Raw genomic sequence first — 14,140 nt, forward strand, 5'->3', positions numbered from 1 at the left:
AAGCTATGCACAATTGGTTTGCACTCTGAGAATATAATAATTGGCTGTTAGGTAGAATTATGACCTGTGGTTCAGCCTTTTGAGAGAAGCTCAGTCCTAACCTCCCTTTGTTTTCCAGCGCATTGCTAAGAAGGAATTTAAAGGTAAAGGTAAAGTTCCCCTCGGACATATGTGCTAGTTGTTCCTGACTCTAGGGGGCGGTGCTCATCTCTGTTTCAAAACCGAAGAGCCAATCCTGTCCCAAGATGTCTCTGTGGTCATGTGGCTGGCATGATTCAACGCTGAAGGCGTACAGAACACTAACCTTCCAACCAAAGTGGTCCCTATTTTTCTACTTGCATTTTTTACATGCTTTCGAACTGCTAGGTTGGCGGAAGCTGGAACAGTAATGGGAGCTCATTCCATTATGCGGCACTAGGGATTCGAAACCACCAAATTGCTGACCTTTCTGATCCACAAGCTCAGCGTCTTAGCCACTGAGCCACCACGTCCCTTTAATTTAGTTTAATTTAGAAACTTTAATTTCCTTTGTACATTAACCCAATTTAATCCAGGCAAACTATGATTAAATTTAAACTTTGATCTGTAGTTCAAGTGTAGTTTGTAAAGCTATTTCATTTTATCAGCAGATTAACTTAAGTTTCAGATGACAGACTTAAATTGCTGTTATTCTAAAATAAAAGCCAAATTTACAGCATCTTCTTTTGCAGCCATGTTGAAGAAGTGGGAATAGGCTGGGAACTAGAGCATGTACATGGCCTACGAGGAAGCCATGCTTCTTAATACAAAGCTATTATTTTTATCACATATACAGTCAGTCTCAAGTCTTCGGCTTATTCTTTACATTTGCATACCTCTAAACCAATAAAATCTGTTGAGCTTCTCTATAATTTCCACTGGGAACCTTTTTTATGGTAAGGGGCCTGCAGCCTTCTCTATTAAATATATCTTTAAGTGGGGAACATTTAGCTACTGCCACCCCTGAGCCTCAGCATTCCTGTCTCTATGGTGGTTTTGTGACAGGAACGGTGTGCGTTGTCTTCTTGGCTTGTATGACGTTTGTGATTGACCTTCATCCATGCTGGATTTGAGAGCTGAAGATTTTAATTTTACTATGCGCCTTTATGTACAAAAGGAGACATGGTCTTAAGATATTTCATTAGTCACTTTTCATACATTCTGATACTAACAATCAATTAAAGTTAAATCTGTGGCCTCTTCCTCTGGGTTTGTAGCACAAGAATTGTGAAATGCTTAATGAAAGGAATTGCTATACCAGAGTGTAAATGGAGTACTAATAGTAAAGAATAAAAGAGCTGCTGGACTGTTCTTCAGAATATTTATTTCCAAGACAAAGTTTATAAATGCTACTGTAGAGCTTGCTAAAACTGATATATAATTTTACCCTATCTCTTATTTGTTTGTTTATTTTTTTTTCTCATTTTGCAGGGCTATTTTCTCCTCTTTGAGTCTATGCTGGATTCAGTCATTTATGCAAGGGACAAATATCTGATCAAAGGAGGCTCAGGTTAGTCTGATTAAATAAATAGTTCAGCTGTGGAAAAAACTAAATTCTGCTATGCATGACCAAGAATTTTATTTTCTGACATGAATAATGTTTCCATTAAGAGTAGCTCCAAGATAATTCATAGTGTGGATAATACAAGAGCAATAACAGAATAGTTGGATCTTAAATGAATTGCTATTTTCAGGAATGCTTTGTCTTTTTAAAAATAATTAATATTCAGTCCTTGAAGAATTTTATGGAAATTTTTAATAGTAAATAATTTGGTAATAAGGTAATAAAAAGTGGAAAGTTGATACAGGAGTATTTCTAAACATTGCTTTACAAATTACTAAAAAGGACATAAACATAGTGTGTGTGTATGTGTCTATATATGTGTTTGCTGTCATAGCAGAGTTTTATATTTTCATCATCTACAACAGAGGTGTCAAACATGTGGCCCACAGGCCGGATATGCTCATGCAGGCCACATCCACTCCAACTCCGTAAGTACAAAAACAATCCCAATACGTCACGATATGGTCTGCGATGCAATTGGGTTTGACACCCCTGATCTACAATGTCCTTCTTCTGCCCCCGCCCCCACTCAATATTTAGAACAGATTGAGCATGGTACTTGAGAGAAGGGCAAATCTATCCTATTGATTCATGCCATGTTGGTGGAAAAAATATTAGAATACTACTCAGTGGAATTCTTTAATTCCACTGGGAATTCTGCTGGATATAAAAATGTTATAGGAAGATCAGAACTAACAATCTAATCTAGATATGAGGTTTAGTAAAGAAGTGGGGAACTACTTGAAAACACAGGTCCTAGTGTCTTGTATAGAAACAGTTTATCACAGCTGGTTTATGTGTTATGTTTTACCTTTAAGTAAAATCCAGTTTTCATGTAGAGTTTCAAGAATAGAATAGAATTGTTTATTAGCCAAATATGATTGGACACACAACAAATTTGTTTCTGGTTCATAAGCTCTCAATGTACATACAATCAACAATCAACACATGATAAATCATAAATAATCATAATACAATTACCATGAATCATAAGATATAACCTTGAGCAATAGTCCTAAAATATTAAATGAAAACAATCAGCATAAATCATAAGGTATAAACAACAAAGTGATAGTCATAAGATGCTAAAGGAATAGGTAATAGAAAAGATGGATAGGAGAAGGAAAATGGTAATACAGCCCAACTACATTGTTTAGCAGAATGATGGCATGAGAGCGGGGGAGGACTGTCTTTGTGTCCAGTTGTTTTGCCATGCGATGCCCTTTAGCATTGTCTTGAAGGAAGAAGTTGAAACAGTTTATGTCCAAGATGCAAGGGATATGTAGATATTTTCATAGCCCTCTTTCTGGCTTGTGCAATATATGGGTCCTTAATGGAAGGCAAGCTCATTGCTATTGTTTTTTCTGCACTCCTAACTGTCCGTTGAAATCTGTCAGTCTTGTTTGGTTGCTGTGCCAAACTAGACAGTTATGAGGTACAAATGATAGTCTCAATAATTTCTGTGTAGAACTGTACTAGCAGTTCCTTACGTAGTCTCAGATTTCTGAGTTGTCACAGGAAGAACATTCTTTGTTGTTCTTAAGTGTAGTGACATTTCTACACCCTCAATTGTTAATATAAAAGCCGAGACCCCCTCCCTTCTTTTTACGGGATGTCCCTGCAATTCTATCTGGCCTCTGTATCTTAAATACTGGGATATGCAAGCTGCTATCATTAATCAAATCATTTAGCTAGGTTTCAGTGACGCAGAGGTCTACCAAGTTGTAAAAATCAGAGTTGCATCTGTTTAAGAGAGTATCAGTTTAGGAGAAGTATGTTTAAGAGAGCCACATAATAACAGAGTTGGAAGGGATCGTGGAGGTTTTCTAGTCCAATCCCATGCTCAAGCAGGAAACCCTATAACATTTCAAATAGGTGTCCAATCTCTTCTTAAAAACCTCCAGCGTTAGAGTGCATACAGCGTGTGGAGTGAGTTAGGAGAAATCATGCCTGCATTCTGTTTTATTTTAAATCTGGAATTGTGTGCTTAGGTTTGCATGCCACACACTGAAAAACAAAATATAATCTTATGGTATTTAAAATAATCATTATGATTTTCTATCCTTCTGATGGTGCTTTCTGAGGTGGAAGCACTACTTCTGAGGGAATAGGTCTATGAGAGGAAATTCTTCTAAACTCCTATCTATGGAGCTTCTCAATCATTCAGGTCATGGTTGCCCCAAAAATGCTTTTTCCAAAAGGCAACTAGACTTTCTTTTTTGTGTTTGAAAACATTTTGCTTCTCATCCAAGAAGTTCTTCAGTTCTAAATGCATAACTATTGCTCAATGGGCAGATGAGAGAATGGCCAGAAGGATTTTTGCCCAGCTTCAGTTTAAGCCACACTTGTAGCATGGCCTTGCTGTAGTGATTCATGTCCCCATCACTACTCATTTGGGCTGCTGCAATGCAGTGGGACTGCCTTTGAAGACTACTCGACTACTGCGTTTGCTTCAAATTGCTGTGACCTATCTGGCAGATTTTGTCAGGATTATAGAATATAAATATTGCAGGCCCACCATTGGTTTTCACTGGGTTTCTTGGTCCAATTCAACTACTGGTTTTAACCTATAAACTCTTTATGACTTGGCACCTAGTTATCTTCAGGACTACCAACTGGGACCATGTTGCATATTTGGAATGCTTGTCATAAAAGATGAGTGGGACTAAGGCCAGGAAGTAATAATTTTCAGTAATAGTGGTGATTCTTTGGAACCCACTCCTTCTGGAGGTGAAATTGAGTCTTTATCTGCCTTTATCTACCTTCCCGATCCAAATGTAATTGTTCCAGTGGGCTTTGGAGGTAAATTATTGTAGTTTAGATTCTGATGTAAGTATATTTTAATCTTGTAAAGCATCAAGAATTGTTAAGATGTGGGGGTTAAAAAAATTAATTAAAAATAATTTACAGTAGGCTAATTGCTACTAGAATTCTGGCTTACCATTCTGTGTATGTACGGCCTCAAAATTTATCCCCAGTGCATTTTTACTCCTCCTTCTCATTTACGGAGTTTAGATTGAGGAACATCTAATGTTGGCTCTTTGAAATAGAATAGGAAGTGTTGAGTTTTCAGTGTTTGCTGAAACACTTACTAACTGTGTGCACAGCTGGATGACTTAATTAAAAATAGTGCTTAACCAAGGGAAAATATAGGCTATTTTTGAGACAAACTGCAGTATTTAAAGCACCATGAAAGAATTGGCCCAGTATCTAGTATTAGAGAGCCAAATTGGTATGGCATTTGTCGCATTTTGTCAAAATAATTTCCAAGTTTATTTAATATTGCACTACATTGATGCGTATGTTGTTTTGCTGAAAAAATGTTTCCAACTAATATTTTTCTCTTTTAAAATTATTATTAAAAGATTGAAAACTAGTGTTTGACCTGCTTAAGGGGAAAACATCACAAGTTGAGTTTCAGTAAATCAAGTTTTTTTTTTACAGTTATTATTTTTGCTTCTTGTTTTTTATGGATGAAATAATACAGTCTTACAAAATCTACAAACAACTTATTTCAACTGTTTTTCTTATTTCTACTTCAGTTGTAATAAAGTTAAATCAGTTTCTTTTTCATAGTAAGGGAGAAAATGACATATTCTGTGTGTTTGCAGACAGTCTCCAGGGTGATGTGATGGTTCTTCTTACCCTTTGAAGATAAAATTGTAGTCATCAAAAAAACCTGAAAGGTTGGAAACTCCTATTTTATCTAAAACCCGATTAGGCAAGTACAGAGCTACATCTGGCATCACAAAGTAGTGTCAGTTGACATCTGCAACCTTTTTGTACCCACTGTGCTTCATAAGCAGTGAAAAGAAAGAAATATAAGAAAAAAGACATATGGAAAGGAAAGAATTGATAGATGTGAAGAAATGTCATAGCATATCTTAAGGGACTGCAGTTGCATGAATCTTGCTGTATCACTCTATTAATACTATGGATTTTCAAGCGAACAAATATATATAGTAATTTATAAGATAAATTTTATCTTTTTTGAGGAAAGGAGAATATTTTTGCCCCTATATCCAAAGAAGCCATGATGACTATCAGATCTTCTCTTTTGTTTCATTTATTCAGTGTATATTAGCAGATTAAGTTTAATGGGTAATGTCAGGCGCAATAAATCAAGAGTTAGGATAGAGTTCAAAAGCACTACAAGTTTATTCCTTGTAACCTATAGACAAGAATCTAATCTACTAACAGTCAAGGCAAATTGGCACCAGCCCTTCAAGGAGGGCTGAACTTAGGTCTCTTATGGGGGCAAAGTGACTCCAAACTGATGGTGCATTCAACCCACCCATGGGCTCAGCCGGGTCATTTCCTACATCCAAGTCTAAATGCAGAAAATAATATTAATAGTAGTTTTGTTGATTATTCAGATAATTCGACAGGATTTCAAATAGAATCCTGTTTTGTTTTTAAACATATGTAATTCATATTCTTTCTGATTTAGAAAGTTACAGAATCCTGTTTTGTTTTTAAACATATGTAATTCATATTCTTTCTGATTTAGAAAGTTAATCAAAGCCTTATTCATAGTTTCTTATATTTTTATGTATAAATCAGTTAGCTGGTAGGATTCAAAGATCAAATGAATTTCCCCATTTCAATGTCCATATGGTATATATTCTTGCCTTGGGTGCAGTAGTAAGCATAAGAACCTGTGAATTCAAAATATTGTATATTATTTCTAGAGTTGACTTTTTAAAGAGTTAGGCTGAAGTCCAATAACCATTGCACTAGATAGAAAGAAGAAAGTTTACAATGAATATATTTTGATGTAGTGAAAACTCTCATATTCCATGGAATAATGTACTTTTGTGATATATGTGATAGCTTGATCAAACATATGTAGGGCTCAGGATTTTGTTTTTCTTTTTTCTTTCCCTTCATATAAAATTTCTTCCCCTGACCCCAAGATGTCAACAGAGGTACTTTCAGAGTGAGAAGAACAATAACTTACAGATAATTTTGAAATAAAAAATATGGTGTAGCTTCTGCAAGAATGACATTGCTTTCAGGGTGGCGTTCTTAAAATTAATTAACTGCCAAATCTGTATGATTTGATAAGATATTTATCAATTCCTTTGCACATTTTAGTGCCAATAGCATAACTGCACAATTCATTTAGCAGGGATTTAGGCATTTGTAACCGGTGAACTTTTGTCAACTGCTTTGGAACAATTGTCCTATTTTCTTTATTATGCTAAATGCTTTCCAGGAGGCAAAGATGATTTATATTTCAATCTTTCTAGAAAGCAGATAGTCTGATTTTAATTGAGAAGTTAAAACTGTACTCCGGACTATTCAGATTTCATTTAAAATTGAATGCCGTGATAGACATTTTAAAAGGCCATCTGAATTTCAGTTCACCGCAGCAATTTAATTATATAGATCAATAGGATATATAATATGAGCCTCAAATCATCTTCAGAGCAGACATTTCTGTCTTGAAAATTTCACTGAATTGCCTGTCTTAGAAGAGAGATTTGTAAGATGAGCCATTGAACCCTTAATTTAAGGAAATGTTACCTCTCACTCTAAGCTGTTCACTGTCAACAGTGTTAAGTTGTGTGTTTGTCTGGGCCTAAATTGTGTATCTTATTTATTATTTATTACACCAATTTGTATATCTCCCAACCATAAAGTTTCAAGGCAGTTTAGGATAAAATACAATTTAAAAGCTTCCATTGTAATTGGTAAGTGTATGTTGCTAGGCTGAGTACAGAAAAAAAAAAGCTTTCACCTTGCAGTTTAAACTGTTCGTCAGCTAAGGCTTTGGAAGAACACAGTGTTCTCAGTGGAATGCAGCGTGGTTAATTTGCTTGTCGAGTGAAACTAAGACAATGAAGCTGCTAATGCTTCTGACCTTAATAAGCTTCTTAGTAAAAGTGTGTATAAAAAAAGCTGAAGTGATGCCTTTACACTAAAATTCTTACAAATACTAAGAACATAAGCGTACTGTAGTCTTAGAACCAAAAACAGTAAGGGAGTAAAAAAAACAGTAAAGTAAATTAGTGGTTGAATAGGAAAGTGCTGCATTAGATCACTAATGTAGATTTTAAAGGCAGTGGCAGAGAGACATACTACCCATCCTGTAATGCTTTTAATTAGTTCCAAGTGTAGTAAAAATGCCTGGGTGGCATTGTACCTGACATTTTTATTTTTTGTGTATTTATTGGATTTCTTATGGCTGTCCATTTCAGTAGACTCTGAACATTTACAAAATCCAAATACACAAAACAATTAAAAAAACATAAAGCAAAATGGACAGCCTGCACTAAAAACAAACACAACACAACAAGGGCTTCATAAACACACTTAAGCCCAAGTCTGAAAACAGGGCCAGATCAGAAGGGCTGTTTGGAACCCTAGAAGAATAAGTGCTGCTTGAATCTCAGTTCCAGAGGGTGGGTAGAACAACAGAGAAGTCATGCTTCCTGAGTTGCGTGACACAGGTAACCTCTTCCCAATGTACTGGGCGGGCAGAAACAATTGGAGATAGATCAGGGGTCCCCAGGCCGTGAACAGGTTGTGGCCTGTTCGAAACTGGGCTGCGCAAGAAGTGGGCAAGCGCACATGTAGCTCCACTTGCGCAAGCAGCAGACCCTCATGCGCAAAGCTCCATTTGTGCAAGTGATGTGCCACTTTCACAGAACTATCCCTTCTTCCCTTCCATCGCCACTAGGCCGCCAAGCCAGAAAGGTTGAGGACCGCGACCTCAGATAATCAACCCTGTGCCCTGAGGGACTTAACGGGTAACAACCAACCTTTTATTTGCCTCCAGAAGCTCATTGGTAAACAATTCAAAAGTACTATCCCGGATACTTTTCCTTCTTAAGCAGTTGCTTTTATGCCCTTTATTTTTTTCAGAAAAAGTAATTTATTATTTCTTCTTGCACATTGGCTTTAAGCCACTTAAAAAAAAATAGCAAGAAAGGAAATCTACCTTCTGCATTGTATTTTTTTTCTTTCCTCCTGTATTTTTCTTTTCTTACTGAAAACAGCATACTGCTGTATTATAGCCAGCTGACAATTTATTATGACTGTATTAACATAGCAGCACTGTGTCATTTTAATATCTCCTGTTCACCTCCCTCAAGTTGCCCCAAGGACCTCTCTATAAAATACATTAAGCTGTGGCTTGCAAAAAAAAAAAATTCTCCGAAGCAAAAGTAGTACATGAAACAGTGATTGATTGTAGTTGCTTTCCCACCTTTAAAGGATGTTTGCTTCCAAGTATGCTTCGGCTTTGCAGTTCCTTCGGTATTACCTTTCTACCACATTGCTGAGGGATCAAAGATTTCCCATCTTACTTTGTTCTCAGTGTGAGCTGTTACTAATGACAAATGATTTGGAGGCAGTGAATCGAGAAGGACACAGATGACAAATCCACAGCAGTGCTAGAGTGCGCTGTCCTGCTATGTCCGATCAGCAGTTTTGTATCACCTATGTTGAGAAATAATTCAATCGGGTAAAAAAAAAAAAGATGGAATAACCCAGAATTAAAGGGGGCTCTTACTTTTTCCTTGCTTTTCCTTTTTCCTCATTTTTATAAATAGCAAGGCTTAAGGGCTGAATCCAGTGAAGTGACATGTCTGGAATATGTCAGAACCATTTCCTCTCTTTTTAGAAGATTAAGGAAAATAACCTTCCATTGAACTGGATCTTTTCTACGAGCAATTTTTAAAAAATGAGGTTACAGTGAAACAGTATTGGGCTATATTGTTAAAATAGAGTAAGGAACCCCCCCCCCCCCATGTCTGTTTTCCTTGGCATTTTTAACATCACCAGCCATTCAAAAATGAGTTGGTCAAACAACAGATCTAGATGTACAGTAATATTAAAACATGCACTTCAGAGTGCCTTACAAAGGCAACCTTGTAAGTATTCATTTGTTTCTTTTTTCTCACTGTAAGACCTACCTGTCTACAGAATGAGAAAGGATTTAACTCCTATTTTAATTTATTTATATATATTTTTAATTCATTCATTCGTATCTCGCCTTTATTATTTTTGCAAATAAGTCAAGGTGGCAAACATATCCAATACACTTTCCTCCTCCTATTTTCCCCATGATAACAACCCTGTAATGTGGGTTGGGCTGAGAGAAAATGACTGGCTCAAAGTCGCCAGCTGGCTTTTATGGCTAAGGCAGAATTTGAACTCACAGCCTCCTGTTTTCTAGCCTGATACCTTAACCACCACACCAGATTAAACCCTGTGTAGTTCAAGATTTTGTTTCCTGCAAATAGGCAAACAAATGAACTCTCTGTAAAATTTGGAAAAAAATCTTCACTGACATTAAATGGCATAATTGTATACCTGTATCTCTGCTGCAACCTAGTGATCATCCAGATTTTTTGCAGCTCAGCAGTTAACTGTAGCTTTTTTGTTAGGCTTGCGCTCACTTGTTTAATTATTTCTTCCTTTCGTTTTTAAGACCATTCACTGCTAATGTTTTGTGCAGTATGCATAGGATTAATAAATAAAGGAGAATATTTATAGCTTGGGGCTGAAATGAGACATCCATGGTGTTCTCTGAATTTGGGTAACGAAATGTATACGAGAAAACAACCAACTCAAAGAGCACCAAAGATCCCTGCATAAGATTAGAAATGTCATACTACAAAACAATCACCTCTACACAACATTTTGTGCCTGGGATAGTGCACTCCAAGCACACATCTAGATAGTTTCATACTGCATTCTGACCCAATGTCTGGGGAGAAAGAACCAGGCTTTCCAGAATCTGTGAAAGTATAGCAGGATTGTGGTCAGTTCAGACCTTGGGGTGGGACAATGTAGGCACAACCAGAGGTGAATTGCTGCCGGTTCAGCCCGGATCGCCTGAACCAGTAGTAGCGGTGGCGTGAGGCTCTGCCCACCCGCCCAGATGCTTCTGCGCATGCGCGTGAGTGCACATGGGAGCGCACCTGAACCGGTAGTAAAAAGATCAGCAACTCACCTCTGGGCACAACTGAGGCATTTTCTATCAAGATTACAAGGTTTATAATATGAATCAGCCTGTTAATACTCCATTTGAGTAATAATAGCAATAGGAGGGGTAGTAATAATATTAGTAATAGGAATAATTCACCAGAGACACATTCCTTATGTTTCCAATCACACTTGGCCAATAAATATTCTGTTCTATTCTATATTTGATTCTGTATTCTGTATTTGATTGTCTATTCTATTTCTATTTATGTTCTATTGGATTTAAATGCTAATCCTGGCATCAGCGTTTGCAAATTAACATGTATGCATGTTTTGTTTGGAAATACTCTTACACAACACTTGCTCTATATTGCACCAGAAATTTCAGTTGTTAAGCTAGACGTTTGTTAAATGAATTTTGCCTCCCATTTTACAACATTCCTTGCCACAGTTGTTAAGTAAATCACTGCAGTTGATAACTCAGTAACACAGTTGTTAAGTGAATCTGGCTTTCCCTTTGACTTTGCTTGCAAAAGGTGCCTCTGGGATGATGCTGCAAGGGTCATAAGTATGAACCAGTTGCCATATGTTCAAATTTTGATCACATGATCATGGGGATTCTGCAAAGGTTGTAATTCTGAAAAACAATCATAAGTCACTTGTTGTAACTTTGAATGGTCACTAAATGAGCTGCTGTAAGTCAAGGATCACCTGTATACCAGTTCAAAGTTGTTTGTATTTTCTCTTTTATACTGTAGATTTTGGTTATACCGCTGGTAGACTTAAAGCTCTTCTCCTCCCCTTTCACATCCCAGCAAAAGAACATCCTACAATTGTTACAGCTGTTTTGTACTCTGTTCATGGAAACACATATCTCTTTTAGTCCTAGAGAACCTTATTTCAGAGAAGTAGCTGTGGAATTGCTGAATTTAAATGTTTTGATTTCCTCCAGCATGTTTAATAGCATTTGGCTTCTCTTGTACAGAATTTGCTCCTGCACAGTCCTCACTATTGAATCATTTATCTGATTGCAGTGTATCCTGACTCCTGCTCCATTAGCCTGGTGGCTGTAAGTGATATCGCTAAGCATACCGATCAATTGACTTTCTGGGATGATGTATATGGCTTCAATATGTCCTGCATGAAAAAGGTGGTAATGCCTGAAGCAGTTGTGGACATCTTAGATTCGAGGACTCTTATATCTGAAGCTTGTATCATCAAGGTAATGTGACAGAGAATAGCATCTTCTAAAAAAATAATCTTTTCTTTATTCTCTTTGTGAACTGTTTTTATATAAAGTTGTCATTATAGAAGATGAATATAATGACTTTGTGTTCTTGATCAATAATAATACGAAGTCCATGGTGTTTAAGTTTGGAATTATCACTGCGGGGTTTTAGTCTTTTGATAGTATGCTTCCATCCTTGCTTCCAATTCCCCCCTCAGGTGTGTGTGTGTGTGGAAATAAGAGTTATCTGCCACTCAACTATTGATTACAGATGTCCTGGCTCATTTGCAGTAATTTCACCCAAAGTCTATTACAGGGCTGTCAAACTCACAGCCCGCAGGCCGGATACGTCACGCACTGGTTATACCCATGCCTGGTTTAGCAAAGGTAAAAAAAAGTCATGATACGTCACGTGACACCGTCATGACGACGCAAGTTTGACACCCCTGATCTATGATATAATTTAAACAGTGACATTGCAACCCTATGTTCCTTTCTCTTTTCCTCACAAGCTCTCTTGATATAACTAGCAAACCATATTTTCTGGAGCTACGGTTAATTACTATTCTCTATTTTACATATTTGTAGAAAAAATAATATTTTCCCATTTTTCCTGAGCAGATATTCATCTCCATTATAGTCAGAAAGTAATAATACAAAGTATAGTATCAGTATATGGCTTTCCCTACAAATAAACATTGGATGTTGGATCTTTACCTAGTGTCACTGTGGAGTCCTTGGTGCTTTCTGAGCTTGGTTGTTTCCTTGCAGATATTTCATTACTCACAATCCACTACTACTTCCTAAAACATGGGATAATATTTTCTTTATTTGCATTTTGAAACTCTGTCAAATTATTTGGAGGAAAGATCATTTCTTTGGTTCTCCTGCTACAGTACAGAAGAAAGACACGATATTGCTGTTCATCTGATACACTGAAATTAGTTGGTTTCCAATTTAGAGCATCCTCTTAAGCATCCTTGGGTTCTCTTTAGATCTGTGAAATTTTATTCTCAGAATTCATGGCAGTTGAAATCCGTGGTGATGGCTAGGGTGAGAAAGGCTGGTCTGGTGCTAACGCTATCTCATCTTGATTAAAATAGGTCACACTGCACTGTATTTCAGATTTCAAATTGTAATTACACAATTTCATCTATTAGCAGTCTGCAAATAATGTACAGGTAGTCCTCAACAGTTCATTTAGTGACTGTTCGAAGTTACAACGGCTCTACAAAAAGTGACATAACGTTTTTCACAATTACAACCGTTGCAGCATCCCCGTGGTCACATGATCAAAATTTGGACGCTTGGCAACTGGCTCCTATTTACGACAGTTGCAGTGTCCAGCCATCATGGGATCACCTTTTGTGACCTTCTGACAAGCAAAGCCACTGGTGAAACCTGATTCACTTAACAACCACGTTACTAACTTAAGAACTGCAGTGATTCACTTAACAACTGTGGCAGGAGAAGTCGTTAAATGGGGCAAAGCTCACTTAACAAGTGTCTCACTCAGCAACAGAAATTGTGGGCTCAGTTGTGGTTATAAGTCGAGGACTACCTGTATATCCAAAACCACCTTGTTTCAGATTTAGTCCTCTGGAAAAATAGGGATCCTGTAGTTTAGGATTCCAGTAAATAATAAGCATACCCAGCATGTCCCAAAGGTGCTTTTTCAGGAGACAACTGGACTTTCTTGTTTTTTCTTTTGAAGACATTTCACTTCTTATCCAAGAAGCTTCTTCATCTCCGGCAGGATAGTGGGAAATGGAAGGATCTATCCTGCCAGAGCTGAAAAAGCTTCTTGGATGAGAAGTGAAATGTGTTCAAAAGAAAAAAAACAAGAAAGTCCAGTTGTCTCCTAAAAAAGCATCTTTGGGACAACCGTGACTTGAATGACTGAGAATCTCTACAGACTTTCATACCCAGCAGAATGATGGATTCTCTCACTCTATTTTCAATGCTTTGTGTAATGTTTGTGTAATGGTTAAGGCATCAGGCTAGAAACCAAGAGAATTCTAGTCCTGACCAGAGCACAATGTCAGCTGGGTGACCTTGGGCCTCTCACTAACTCTCAGCCCTAGGAAGAAGCCCGTGATAAGCACTTATGAAACCATGTTAAAAATGCAAGGATCAGTCCAGGCAGTCATCTGAGTCAATTCGGACTCAAAGAGAGCAAAAGAAGAGATTTTTTAAAAAAGTTATAGTTTTAAAACTGAGAAAATATCCGTATGTAATCATGGATGATAAAAGCTTTCAGATAATTCTTTTACATTCTAAACTTTTTTTCCTGTATAATAAAACTAAGGAATTGACTGAGAGTGTCATTATGAGTAAATAACTAAGATTAATAGCAGCTTTCTAGAACTGGTGATTTTGAAATATCCAGGAAA

General features: G+C 37.0%; 1 protein-coding gene across 1 annotated transcript in view; it reads left to right on the forward strand.

Moving 5' to 3' along the window:
• PRMT3 (protein arginine methyltransferase 3) overlaps positions 1–14,140 on the forward strand; it is a 98,612-nt gene that overhangs the window by 52,428 nt on the left and 32,044 nt on the right. The window contains exons 11-12 of the mRNA XM_081942658.1: positions 1,450–1,528; positions 11,554–11,741. Of these exons, the coding sequence (XP_081798784.1) occupies positions 1,450–1,528; positions 11,554–11,741 (267 nt within the window). The remainder of the gene's footprint in view (positions 1–1,449; positions 1,529–11,553; positions 11,742–14,140) is intronic.

The sequence above is a fragment of the Natrix helvetica genome (genome assembly GCF_964273705.1).
Source record: "Natrix helvetica genome assembly, chromosome: 1".
Classification (NCBI taxonomy): domain Eukaryota; kingdom Metazoa; phylum Chordata; class Lepidosauria; order Squamata; family Natricidae; genus Natrix; species Natrix helvetica.